Source organism: Artemia franciscana, chromosome 4 (genome assembly GCF_032884065.1).
Source record: "Artemia franciscana chromosome 4, ASM3288406v1, whole genome shotgun sequence".
In the NCBI taxonomy this organism is placed as follows: Eukaryota; Metazoa; Arthropoda; class Branchiopoda; order Anostraca; family Artemiidae; genus Artemia; species Artemia franciscana.
In genome coordinates, this window is record NC_088866.1 from 10,613,568 (window position 1) to 10,627,561 (window position 13,994).

The 13,994-nt window shown below is 34.1% G+C and overlaps 1 protein-coding gene across 7 annotated transcripts in view; it reads left to right on the forward strand.

Annotated features, from left to right (window-relative positions):
• LOC136025976 (uncharacterized) overlaps window positions 1-13,994 on the forward strand; it is a 391,881-nt gene that overhangs the window by 43,441 nt on the left and 334,446 nt on the right. For all 7 annotated transcript variants that reach the window (XM_065702101.1, XM_065702103.1, XM_065702104.1 and 4 more), the window contains one exon: window positions 4,645-4,799. In XM_065702101.1, the coding sequence (XP_065558173.1) occupies window positions 4,645-4,799 (155 nt within the window). The remainder of the gene's footprint in view (window positions 1-4,644; window positions 4,800-13,994) is intronic.

The following is a 13,994-nucleotide window of genomic DNA, read 5'->3' on the forward strand; positions in this document are numbered from 1 at the left end:
GGATTGGGGAGCCGCCTCGATGATCAGCTTGATCTAAAAAATATTTATTATGATTTTTCCCCTTTTGCTAAAGGTGTTTATGATGATCATTTAGCTAGCCTTCCTGCTACTGATTTTTTATTTGAAGGGGATTTAGGAACACCTGTATTTGATGGGAACTTAAGATCAGCACTTTTTAACTGCAGAGGTTTGGCTAGTAGCCACGAGTTTGTTTCGCAGTTACTTTGTAACCACAGGGTAAGTATTTTAGGCCTATGTGAAACCTTTTTAAGTAATGAAAATGCAGAATTCATGAATTGTGATGGGTTTAAATTTATATCTAATAATAGGGAAAATAGACAGGGTGGCGGAGTTGGACTTTTTGTTCGGGATGATATTCCATTTGTTGTGAAGAAGCAACTATCTAAGCATGACCAAGAGATGACCTTTGAGAGCATTTGCATTGAGTGTGTGATTGATAATAGGAAAGTTCTTGTTTGTGTTGTTTATCGATCACCATCGGCTTCGTTACAAGAGTTTTTGCGAATTTATGAATGCTTCATTGAAGATGTGACTAATTTGAACTCTGAGCAAGTTCTGGTAATGGGTGATTTTAATATTAATTTATTGTTAGCTCAGACAAATAGACCGGGAATTTCTAATCATTTGCATGAAAAATCGCTTGAGTTTCTGTGCATGAACCTATCAAAATCACTTTACCATCATGCAGGTCTGCGACCCGGGTTACGGAAGATACGGCTACTCTCATTGATAATATTTTTTCTACTATCCCCGTTACTCTTTCGCATATTATATTTACAGATGTTTCTGACCATTGTGTGGTAGTTGCGGATGTTGGAATTAATCACAGACCAAAATTTTCGGAATTTAAACAAACTCGAAAAATTGATAAAGAAGGAATGGATAAATTGAGGAACCTTTTGTATTTAAATGAATGGACTGCAATTCTAGAATGTGAATGCCCTGAGATTTCTACGGCTCTGTTTTTAAAATATTTCCGTGAGTGCTTGGATGAAGCATGTCCATTGAGACGCATTAAAATAAAAAAATATACACTCCCTAAAAAACCATGGATCTCACGCGGGCTCCTACACTCTATTTCAATAAAAAATAAGCTATTTAAAATATCTATGTCATTCCCATCTACTAAAAATAAAGAAGAGTTTAAAAAGTATAAAAATGTCCTGACACAGTTAATTCGGAAAGCAAAAGCTAGATATTTTGAAAAATCATTTGTAGAAGCTCGTGGGGATCAAAAACATACTTGGAGACTTATTAACTCTCTGTTGGGAAGGTCTCAAAAATCTTCATTTCCGAATGAAATGTTACGTGGTGATGGTACTTTTTCTTCCGATAAGCAGGAAATAGTGAACTTGCTCAATGCTCATTTTGTAAGCATCGGTGAAAAAACAGCTAATGCATCTCATGTTTCTCCAAATAATAATAACAATGATTTATTTAAAGATCACATGCCCCCTCCCTCTGATAAAAGCATGTTCCTTTCCCCGGTTACTGAAATTGAACTTAAACAGATCATATCTAAAATGAAGAACGGTTCATCTGAAGCCCTTGATGGATCTTCTACTAATTTGGTCAAAGAAATATTCCCAGTTATATCACCGGTTTTATGCCACATTATTAATCTTATATTTGTAACTGGTGTCTATCCTTCAACATTTAAATCAGCAAGAATTGTGGCCCTACATAAAGGTGATGACCCGAGGCTTCCTGCTAATTATCGTCCTATATCGATAGTCTCTGCTTTTTCGAAGGTTGTAGAGCGAGCACTGTATAACAGAATTTATTCTTTTTTTGAGAAATTTGATTACATTTCTAAACTTCAGTTTGGATTTAGAAAAGAGCATTGCAGTGATCATCCTATGGCTATTATTGTCCAACATATTAATGATTGTCTTGACCGTGGAGAAACGCCTGCAACTATATTTTTAGACATACAGAAAGCTTTTGATTCCATTTTTCATGAAATTCTTTTGTATAAGCTTTCGAATGCTGGTATTCGTGGTAATTGCCTTAGGTTACTTGAATCGTATCTTCATGGGAGGCAGCAGATACTTATATATAATGATGTTAGATCTGATTCTTTACAGCAGTCAGATAAGGTTGGTGTTCCCCAGGGATCCGTATTAGGACCTCTGCTTTTCCTAGTTTACATTAATGATTTGTGCTCAGCTACTGGAGTTTCTTCTATAGACACTCAGTTTGCTGACGACACTGCAGCAACCGTTTCTGGTAAATCTCGTGAAGAGCTAGTGGTCAATTTAACATCCGCATATGATAGATTGTCTACTTGGCTCTCTGATAATAGACTACTTCTGAATAGAAAGAAGACTAAGTTTATTGTTTACAGCAGGACGGGTCACAAGTTTCCAGATATAGAATCAGTTTCCATTCCTGCGAATGAACCTGAGTCTGTTATTGAAAGGGTTGTATTGATAAGATATTTAGGAGTTGTGTTTGACGAGAATTTGTCATGGAAAGAGCAAATTAATCAGGTTAGAGCAAAGTCTGCCCGTGGAGTTGGTATAATGTGCAGACTGAAAAACCTTCTTCCATATTGCGCTCTTAAATCCATTTACTTTTCCCTTGTGCAATCCCATTTTGATTATGCATCTATTATTTTTTTGAACACTTTTAAAAGTAATGTTACCCCTCTACAGATTATACAAAATAAAGCAGTTCGTATACTTAAACCTTTTCTGCCTTTGCCATCAAACTTCCCCTTAAAATCCACAACAGAGACCCTTTTTTCACTTCATAATATTCTTCCTGTTCGGCAAAGTATCCAATTTTTAAGTGTTATGTTTAAGATTAAGCTTGAACGAGAAAAGCTCCCCAGATATTTTGCATCGATGGGTCTTATTTCTTCTCCTTCATCTTCACAAGTTGAAACCCGTGGTAAATATAATCTGCGGACTCCTAAGGTAGTTACAGAGAGGTCGCGTTTTTGCCTGAGGTATTTGATTCCTCTACATTGGGAAAGTTTGAAAAATGAGATTGATTTTAATATAAGCATATATGCTATAAGACGGAAGTTGAAAAGAGTGCTGATTGAAAGTTATAAATCTAAATAATATGATTTTTTATTTTTATTTTTTTTTTTTATAGTTATGTTTATATTTTTTTTTTTTTTAGTATTGGGTTGGTCTCTGGGGTTCGCCCATGAGGCCTCCAGATGTCTTATGACTCACTTGGTTTTAAGTTGTAAATTCAATTGTGTCTCAGGATGGTGCGCGGAGGATGGAAGTGGTATCGTACGGCACGGGATTAGTTTTTTATTTATTTCTGTCAAGTTTGGTTAAGAGAAGTTTTTATTTTTAATTTTGTGCATATTTAGTGTTTCTTAAAGGTAGCTCAATTGCATTCGAGCTATACTCTCAGCCTTGAGTTACCTAATATTTTGTATATATTGGTTATAATAAAAGAACCTTGAACCTTGAACCTTGAAGAACAAGCCATGCCACATATTAGACTTGGTTAGTTGTCTGATTCTCTGAAGTTTGTCTCTTACTATTCCAGATAAGAAAGAGACATAGGTTTTTTTTTCTCTATTTATGATGTTTATAATAATCAGGGTTACAGCAGTATTACTATTCAAAACTCTGGGTGTCATGTAGTAGTTATTAAAAGATGTCTTGTTTAGACTTTAAATTGATTAGTTTGTTGAAATTTGCCTGCGACAGGAATCAAACCTGTGACCTTCAGAACACAATTTCAATATATCTAAGAGACCCCACCCAGGTGCCGAAGAACAGATGGAATTTTTACCAGACCCAAAGGTGTACATCTAAATATAATCCTCTAAGTTGATGTGTATTAATTCTACAGATTGACATAAAGGACCTCCCATAGAAAAAGGCTAAATTAAGGCTTTAAATTTTACTCAATGAAGTTCAAAACCCATATAAAGATAATTGCATAGCCCCTCTAGATTTACCCGAAGGAACTCTCATGAGCAAGTGCCCGTTTATCAATTATAGTGATATAACCACCCACATTGAGCTGATGACCTGATGAACTGTATAAGTAAAAATCCTAAATTTCAGGAGTTTTTTCTAGCACTATATAATAGCTTAAAATGTCTAAAGCTTAAAATGTCTAAGTTAAAAGCTTAAAATGTCTAAAGATATTATAAAGATATTGATATAAGGATACTGTGAAAAGCACCTTGTCTAGTATCATGTTTTCGATATTTTATCGATCCGTTATCTACAAGCATCATGTTACCTACATTGTCTTATTGATGTTCTTGTGCAACGAATTTCGTAATCTACTTGTGATTATAGACATTAGAAAATCTCTACAACCAGAGTTTCAAAACTGCTTCCATGGTTTTACACAAATTTACCAAACCCGGGAATCAATTCCCGGCAATGGAAATTTTCCATAAGGCTGACGTTTCCAATAAAAATTGAAATCTAGGTGTTTCCTGTTTATTTTGTAAAGCATAATATTATTATGAAATTTGACAGAAACATATAGTTTCTATTGCCATTTGGTTATTATTTTTAGTTAGTAATGTATATTTTAAGTCATTGTCTCAGTTTATGACCTATATTGTCTGGGTCTTCTATCATTGCTACATGCAATTATTAAATTTAGTACTCTATTTCATTTTTCTTTAAGGGAAGTGTCTCATGTGGTCTAATGACTTCAGCTGAATCTCTTAGTGATAAACCATTAGACCAAGAAGATTTAAGGAAAAACGAGAAGGAAAATAATCTAGTTGCTAAAGAGTCTGGAACTGAACCAAAACTTAACGAAAGCTTTCCAAAACAAAGGTAAGCTCTAGGTAATTAAATGAATAGATAAATAAAAATAAATAAAAAAAATAAAATAAAAACAAAAATGAATAAAATAAATAATAAAATAACAAAATAAATAAAAGTAAACAAATACTAAAAATAAATAATAATAACAAATAATAAAAAAAAATGTAATTTTAGTGATTAAATTATATGGATGAGACTGTACAAAATGGATCTAGAAATTTTAGTGCAGATATTGGCCTAACCGTAAAACAGTGACCTAGTGTGACGTAGTGACCTATCAATTTTCGACAAGGTAATCTGAGAATCTTAATTTAAAATTGTATGTCTCTTAATTTTAAGGAATTTATAAAATTGGCATTCACCTCGCACTCTTATTCTTTTAGATGTCACAAAGAACTACAATTGTTCAAACTTGCGTCCTATAAAGCAATTTTTGGTGCTAAAGTCAAAAAAGTTTCGCATGGTGCGTTTAAGTGTACTTGGATTAGTTTTTAGGTCAATATTTTAATCTTTTTAATGTAAAGGAATGAAATTGTATCCTGACCTGATCAGAGTACTGAATTGGTTAATTTACACACAAACGCATGCCCCGTATATAAATGTATTTAGATTTATTGTCATCCGTAAAAATGATCGGACACATATTTTGGAGTGAGACAAATCGTGTAATTGTATTTTATATGTCTATATTTTCAATTTCATCATATAAGAGGAAAATTGCTACATACATATGAGGAAATACTGCTAAAATAGCACTTTCGAGCTACATGTGGCAGTCTCGCTCGTTAATTTTAGGAATTAGTTTGATAGATAGATGGCACAAAAACTTCCAATAATTGCTTAGAGTTTTCTATTGTTACAGTCACTATGTTTTGTTTAATGATAGGTCAGGTAAATTTAAATATGCGCTTCATTACAGCATAGCTACATAATACATTTATACCTAAGCCTTTTAATTCAGCTCATTCACTAGGTAAGAGCACTTAAATAAATCTACAAGTGACAGAGTTTTCACTTGTGCTTTCAGCCACTTATGCAGTAATTTCTTTGGGAAAAAAAACAACATTTTATAGGAAGGCAGAAATTGAAAAACCATTAAACAAATTTAAATTACATGGGAAATATGAGATATTACAGGAATAATCTTATATTCCGGGGGGAGGATTCAAATGTCTTCCTAATTGTAGTCCCTTTACACCTTTAGTGGCATTTTACTTTTCTTGTAATTTTACTTTTCTTGCTTACTTTCAAAAAAGTGACAGAAACTGACTCAGAGTTTTAACTAAGATATATATTTACGATTTTAAAGTAAGGTGGTTCACATACTACTTGCTTATTGTTTAAGAACTTAAGTAACCCTAATACAAAAGCGGGGTATTGACAGTTATTATCTCTTACATCACTCTTCATTGAGATATTCTTATAGTTATTCTTATAGTATTGTTATTAACATTTTTTATGGCTTATCCATTCAAAATCTCATGGAGCTAAACCAATGGTTAGCCCCATGGTTACCTATAACCATTATAATATTATAACCATTATGGTTACCTATAACCATTATAACCTATAATAATATAACTATAACCTATAACCATTATGGTTACCTATAACCATTATGGTTATACCTCTTGGTATAACCAAGCATTGCTATTGCACAAATATTGCACATATAATTGCTATTGCACATACATAACTATAACCTATAACCATTATGGTTACCTATAATCATTATGGTTATACCTCTTGGTATAACCAAGCATTGCTATTGCACAAAAACGAAAGGAAGTATTTGTTTTTTTTAAACGCGGTTAGAAACAGGGCTGCTATCTGTAGCTCCTAAAATGTTATTTTAGCACTATTTTGTCAATTTTTGTCACTTTTTTTTCAATTTTATTTATTTTATGTCAATTTCTTTATTTATGTCAATTATTTTCGTATTTTTATGTCAATTTCTTTTTGTCAATTTTATTTATTTTTTCAATTTTATTTATATTTATATTTTTTAATTATGTCAATTTTATTTATTTTATGTCATATTTTTTTATGTCAGTTTCAATTTTATTCTGTCAATTTTTTGACTGTATCACCGAAAATCACTGTGTAGCGCTCAAATTTGGGTAACTGTAGCACTTTAGGAACTTACCGTGGTGGCAGAACCCGATAAAGGCTCCTCTGACAAATACATATCGACAGATGTTATTTCTAGAAACAGCTTTACTCCTGATAAAGTAGGGGAGGGGCCTGATAAAGTAGGGGAGATGGGCCTTGACAGAGACAACATTTTTCGTTGCTTTTAACTCAGATGCATGCGAAAGAGATGTCCCATATCCAATGGACCCCATTGGTTCTGTAATTTCTCAAATGCCTGATAGCTCAATAGCTAACTAAAGATATTTTTTATTACGTGCCAAAACAAAGCCATATAATTTAGTTACACAGAGATGTTTCCCTGTGTCCAAGAAAACATCACATATTTTTACTTTCGATATGACTATACGAGAGAGAAGCCCTTCCCCGGGATTCAAATCGAAGAATAAATAATAAAAATTTCGCAGCGATATTTTGTCATTAACCTAGAGACGCGTAATTCTGAACTGACACTATTTTAGAATGGAAGAATGGAATAATTAGTGAACACTAGCACGAGTTTGACCTCTATTTGTTATATTATATCTATGGCTGGTAATGACTATCTCAGAGACTTGCCGTGAAGTAATCTACTCTTTTTTGAGGACCACTGGAGGAATGTTTCGCCCTACCGCCCAGCACAAAATTATAAGTCTGCTTATCCTTACCCCACAAAAAACTTTTCCAGGAAGTTTCAACTCGATCCCAAAGTAATAAGACAAAACAGAGTATATCTTTCAACCTAAAAAAAAAAAATTGTCAACTCTTAGCGAAACCGACCGTCTCCATGTAATCCCTGTGACGATATATAGTCAGCTGCCTTTAAACTTTGGGGTAAGGCCATATCCAAAGAGGGGGAGTCAGGGTTTGAGCCCTCCTCCCCTAAAATTTGTCTGACTCGTAAAAATATAACAAAAATGCATATAAACAAATTATTGATGTGTTTTTGTAAGTTTTTGTTCCCCAACCCCCAAAAACTAGCCCCCTCTGAGCAAAAATCCTTGATACGCCCTCACTTAGGGGTATAAAAAAATAAAATATATGCTTTTTTATGAACACTCTAAAATCAGCTTTCTTTATTTATTAAATTACCTAGAATAAACTATCAGTTATATTACACCAAGTGATAGGCCAAATGAGCATTTTTCTGGATCCTAAGGACATCTATCAATGACATAAAAAAGTATCTATCGTTATATCTTTGACAAATTTATATAGTTTTTATCTTTATTCAGCATCATTATATTTAATATCTTTAAAATCAATACCTTCTGGTGAAAAATTTGAGATCAATGTTTAATTTAAAATATTATTCATTAATTAAAGGAGTCACTAAATCTGGCCCACGTAGCTTGGCTGCCACGTGGGCTACCAATCACGTAGCAGCCCACTCCAATTTGCTAAGCATCGATAACATGAAGCAGTAATCTTTTGTCCATTTTAAGAGGGTAGCTATGGTAACTTCTTGTTTCTGACAATACAAGAACTCTAAGATTTAGGAAGGAGATCTCTAGTGTATGTCTTAAAAATAGATAATAGACAATAAAAAAAAATCCTTTTTTTTGCTGAACGGTGGTTGTCATGTAGATCTAACAATCCAAACTAAAGGGTTGTTTTGTTTTTTGTTTTAATTCCAAGTAACATAATCAAATATCGAAAGAAATAAAAAAAAAAAAATCTTTTTTTGCTGAACGGTGGTTGTCATGTAGATTTAACAATCCAAACTAAAGGGTTGTTTTGTTTTTTGTTTTAATTCCAAGTAACATAATCAAATATCGAAAGAAATAAAATAAAAAATCTTTTTTTGCTGAATGGTGGTTGTCATGTAGATTTAACAATCCAAACTAAAGGGTTGTTTTGTTTTTTGTTTTAATTCCAAGTAACATAATCAAATATCGAAAGAAATAAAAAAAAAATCTTTTTTTTGCTGAACGGTGGTTGTCATGTAGATCTAACAATCCAAACTAAAGGGTTGTTTTGTTTTTTGTTTTAATTCCAAGTAACATAATCAAATATCGAAAGAAATAAAATAAAAAAATGTTTCAGCTGAAAGTAAGGAGAAACATTAAAACTTAAAACGAACAGAAATCGTTCGTATATTAAGGGGGTTCCCCTTCCTCAACCCATGCTCTTAACGTGACAATATTGAAATTTTTAAGAATACTTTTCATTCATATTCAACGGCCCCTGTGTCAGCATCCTTTCTTCTAGAATTGTAACACAGAGGGAAGGTTTAGTGTAAAGAACAAAGGTAAAAGGAGGGACAGCTTCCTCATATAAGGATAATTTCTGCTCTATTTAATTTTTTTACTCCATACTTTCAACTTTAATAACTTGTTTTCTGATTGTTTTTCAAGTCATGCCAGGAAATCCTTCCTTCCTACTCCATGTAAAAACTGTCCCCGGAAAATTCTTCTGGGAAACTTTCTCTTCGCAAAAATTATATTTATAGAAAACCCCCTCCTCCCGCGAAGAATCCCCACGAAACAATTCGTATATTTCTCAGTAGCAAATACTATATATGAACAGTGAACAAATTTTGTAACTTATATTCCCCTACCCAGGGACAACGGGGTTCCTGTCATCTCCAAAGACATAGTTATTGGACTTTCGCCTATGTTAAACTAAATTGTAACCTCAAGACTTTGATTCAATGTCTTTTGGGAAAGGGGGGCGTGGGATTGGTGCTAGTTTCTCCCCAATCATCTCCAATGATCGCTTAAAAAGATCATTAGAACTTTTGACTTCCATTTTAATAAGACAAATCCCGATCTTCTAGGGCCATTGGTTCGATAGGACCACCCCTCGGAAAAACAAAAACAAACACACATCCGCTATCTTCATTCTGGTAAAAACAATTGCAAAATTCCACATTTATGTAGATAGAAGCCTGAAGGCTTTACAATAGTGTTCTCTGATATGTTGAACTTCCTGATGTGATTTCATTGAGATAGAGGCGGACTTCCCCCAATTTTTGAAAATCGATTAAATTTTCCCAGGCTTGCAGCTTTTGATGGGCAGAATTAAACTAAAATAATTTTATATATTCGAATCAGCCTCAAAACTCCCTACTAACATTATGAATTGTTTGATGACAAAGAAACTTGTGGATATCGGAAACATACGAGTCAATTGATCATCATTTTTAATCCTATCATCATATTTGTGTCCTAAAAATGCTCCTTTCTTTGTGGCTAGATACCTTCTTTCGTTAGGAAGTTAACTTCTAGTTGCCTTCTGCTGTTTACCTTCTACTCACTTTCTCTGCTAGTTCTAACAGAGTCACTAGCCCACTCCCGCCATTGAGAATATCAGAAGCATGACTTGTGAAAATTCCTAAGTTATAAAAATACCCTCAAAGGATTAAATCAGTGATTATCAACCGTTTTTGGGCCAAGCCTCACCTACCCATTTCTAAATTCTGATGCCCTCTTCGTGATATTTAATTTTTTTTTTATTCAAATAATTTTACGTTTATTCAACTGAAGGAGGCTTAAAAGGCCATGAACTTGGTATCTATTTTTAGGTCCCCCTCGAGGCTTTTTATATTAATGAAAAATATTGTCTGAACACAACACTTTTTATACGTTCAACTGCAACTGATCCCTCGTGCAACTGAACTCCCTACTACTAAACCCTCGTGCATCTGACTCCAGGTACAACTGAGCATCCGTATAACTGACGCCCCATGCAAATGAATCCTCAGGCGACTGAATCTCTTTGCAAATAAACCCTCATGCAACTCAACCCCCGTGCAACAAAACCCTTATCAAGCTCAACCCCGTTTAACTGAACATTCCTGTTACTGAACACTCATTCAACTCAAATCCCGTTTAATGGAGCCCTCGTGCAACTGAACTTAGTAAAAGCTCTACCCTCGAGCAGCTCAACCCTCATTTAACCTTATTCATAACTTTTTTATGCCTAGGGATCAAATACACTTGAATGCCATGGTTGTAGCAATAGTTATGCATGGAATAGGTGCCCATAGTAGCAAAAATCTTAACGACACATTAAAAAAAAACCTTATCTCATACGAAAAATTTGCCGTTAATGGTAATTTAAGAATGGTAACTATTATCTAAATAAGTAGTAAAAGTTTACTTGTAAAAAAAAAATCCTGAGAACTTCAAAAAAGAGCCGGAAACACTGATGCGTCTCCCCTTTTTTCTTTTATTCCTCTAGTACGGATAGGACATTTACACGCTTTTCTTATAATTTCCTCAGGACAAAACCATGATAAAATGCCTTTGGCACCAAAATCTGTTTTTTAGTGCCATTTGTGGAGTATAAAGGCTTAAACCACAAATATTCTACAACTAGAATCTTAATGAATTGAAAATCCTCATACAGAAGCTTAAGACCTCCCTCTGGAATACTTCCCTACCCAGTCGCCTCTGCAAGTAGAAAGCAAAAAAAAAGTTTGAAAAAAATGAGTATAAAAAAAAATCATCCGAATGCAAAGCCGATTTATTAATGGTAGGAGCAACTTATTTTATTTTAACACTAAAATTCATTACGAAACAAATTCTTGGAAATTATTAAAAAGTTCTTGATATCTAAGCGTTGGTCTTCTTTCTCTTTTTCCCCGGCACTAGCCAGTCACTGGAAAATCGTAGGGGCACTAAAATAGATAACCTTCTGAGGTTCTCGGAGTTAGTGTTTTGTTTCCCCCACCCATAATACTGTGCATTAACTGGTGGCTGGTTTTTTGTTATATAACATACTTAAACCAAATTTTCTAAATAAAAAGATGATTGGTTCACTATTCAAACTTGCATACAAGAACAATAGTCGCTACCGTCACAATATTTTTTAGAAACTTTTGTCCAGCAGAAAATTTTGAGCCTGTAAAGCTTTGGTTTCTTTCCAATGCCTCTAAATTCTTTTTTCCGATTACTTTCAATTTTTGTGTATTCCTTAGACTAGAGAGTACATCCTTTTAAAATTTATCTCCAGCCAAAGTAAAAGCTATTTCTAATCTTAGAGCTGAGGCCCAAATTTAATGACCCTCTCTTCACCTTTCACATATTAAAAAACATACAATATTTGACCAAGTAGGGAGAAAGAAATCAAAATCTGATCATTTAGATGAAACTGTATAAATTCCTACTTGAATAGGGTGAATAGGGTGAATATTAACTTCACCATGGAAGAAAAGATGCAGAAAAGCAGCATCATGAAAGATAAGCGTTTTCATTGGCTGCCAGCGACGAAAATTAATTTCAATTGTGGCTCTGCCGGCTCTTAGCCTTTGGTCGAAATTAGTTTAGCTTCCCCAAATGGGTAATATAAGCTAGAAACTCTGATCAAAGCAAAAACCATATTTTGAGCTTCTAATCAGTGCTAGTTCGAACTTATTCTTAGGCTTTGGTATGAGTTTAGTAAATCAAGGCTTAGTTCAAATATGGGTGAATTACATATATGTTAAGTCAAAAGAGGGTTGATTTCAACGGGGGTCAAGTTTAACGCGGGTTTAGTTTAATGGAGTTGAGCCGCAATCAGTCAAACGAGGCTTCAGTTAAATGGGGTTTAGTTGCATGTGAGTTGAGTTACATGGACCTAGTTATACGTGGGTTCAGTTGTACGAAGGCTCGGTCGAATAGGGTTGAGTTACACCTGGATAATGTTATAGAGGGGTTTAGTTGCAAAAGGGTTCAGTTAAATAGGGATGAGTTGCACGAAAACTCAATTACATGGTTTCAGTTATCCCAACATCCATGTTATGCACTGTATAATGTCAATGCAGCACTATCATGTGTTTTTGTGTTCTTTAAATACATATGAATGTGACACCATTCACATGATTTTTTTTTTAAGTAAACGCTCTAAGCAAAGTCAGTCGAAGGGTGTACGTCCTGTCCATGACCTACGAAAATGCCCCACCACTTGGGTATGTGCCCCACTTTTGGAATCACGTGCTAAAACAGTAATAATATATTTTAAAACTGGACTGGCCAGCAACCGCGCACCCACCAGTTTTTTGGAATCCTAGGTTAACTTCCAGTTGCCCTCTCTTCTAGTTCTCTGCTAGTTACCTTCTTTAGAGGGAAACCTAGAAATTCTCTTTTGTATATGAATAAGTTACCTTCTTTCCACCTACTTTGTATATTATTGAAATAGTTCTGACACTTCTTACTTTTTATTTCAAATTATCAGCTTGTCAATGGCATCAAGTGCAAGGCAAAATTGGCAGAAGCTACGATGTTCTTTGCTTGTATATAAGGCGCTCAGACAAAAAAGAAGGTATAAATTATCAACACCAATAGTATTTGTCCCAAGCCCAGTAGAAGTAGAACAGTTAATATTTGACACACAACATGTAGACACATAATTTACACCGCCCAAATTCACAGACAACGAATCATTCAGTGTTGCTGAGGAATTTTTAATCACTTGAGTTAATAACCCTACCTGATTTTTTATGAGGCTTCTTAAGATTTTGCAGAGACAAAATTATTTTTTCTTATTTTTTAGTTTGATGGACTGATTTCATGTTGATGTTAATGATTTATACCAGGAGGGATAAAACTATAAAATTATATTTCACGCTCAGGTCCATTCGTGTTGATTTTTAAGAGTTCACTTGTCTGTGTGTTGGGGTGCTAATTTTCGATCTGTCAGTCCTGAGTCTTGCTAATGGAATTTCGTGCGTTTAGATCTTTTCTTTGCCAGTTTCTAGCTCTGTCTGTTTCTTATATTTATTTATAAAAAGCTGGATAGACAGTCATACATTTTCACTCTATCGTTAATCTTGGTCTTTGCAACACAAGCTTTGACACGGTAAATGTAAAGTGAATATAAATAAAAGAAATCTAACTTATTACAGGTTCTCACTGCTCTACATTGCGTATGGGAAATGAGTAACCATCCAGCTTTATCAAGCGAGTGAGGGGAGGGGGCAAATTTACTATATCGGGAAAACTGGGTGACAAAGGTCTGAAAGACCTAATAAATTGGTATTCGCCACTCGAAAAAAAACGAAAATTAATAGTTTATTTGCCAAGTTGGGGCCAATGCTGTATTCAATCAAAAGACCGAAGAGTTACTGTTTTATAGGAAAAAGACCTGTGA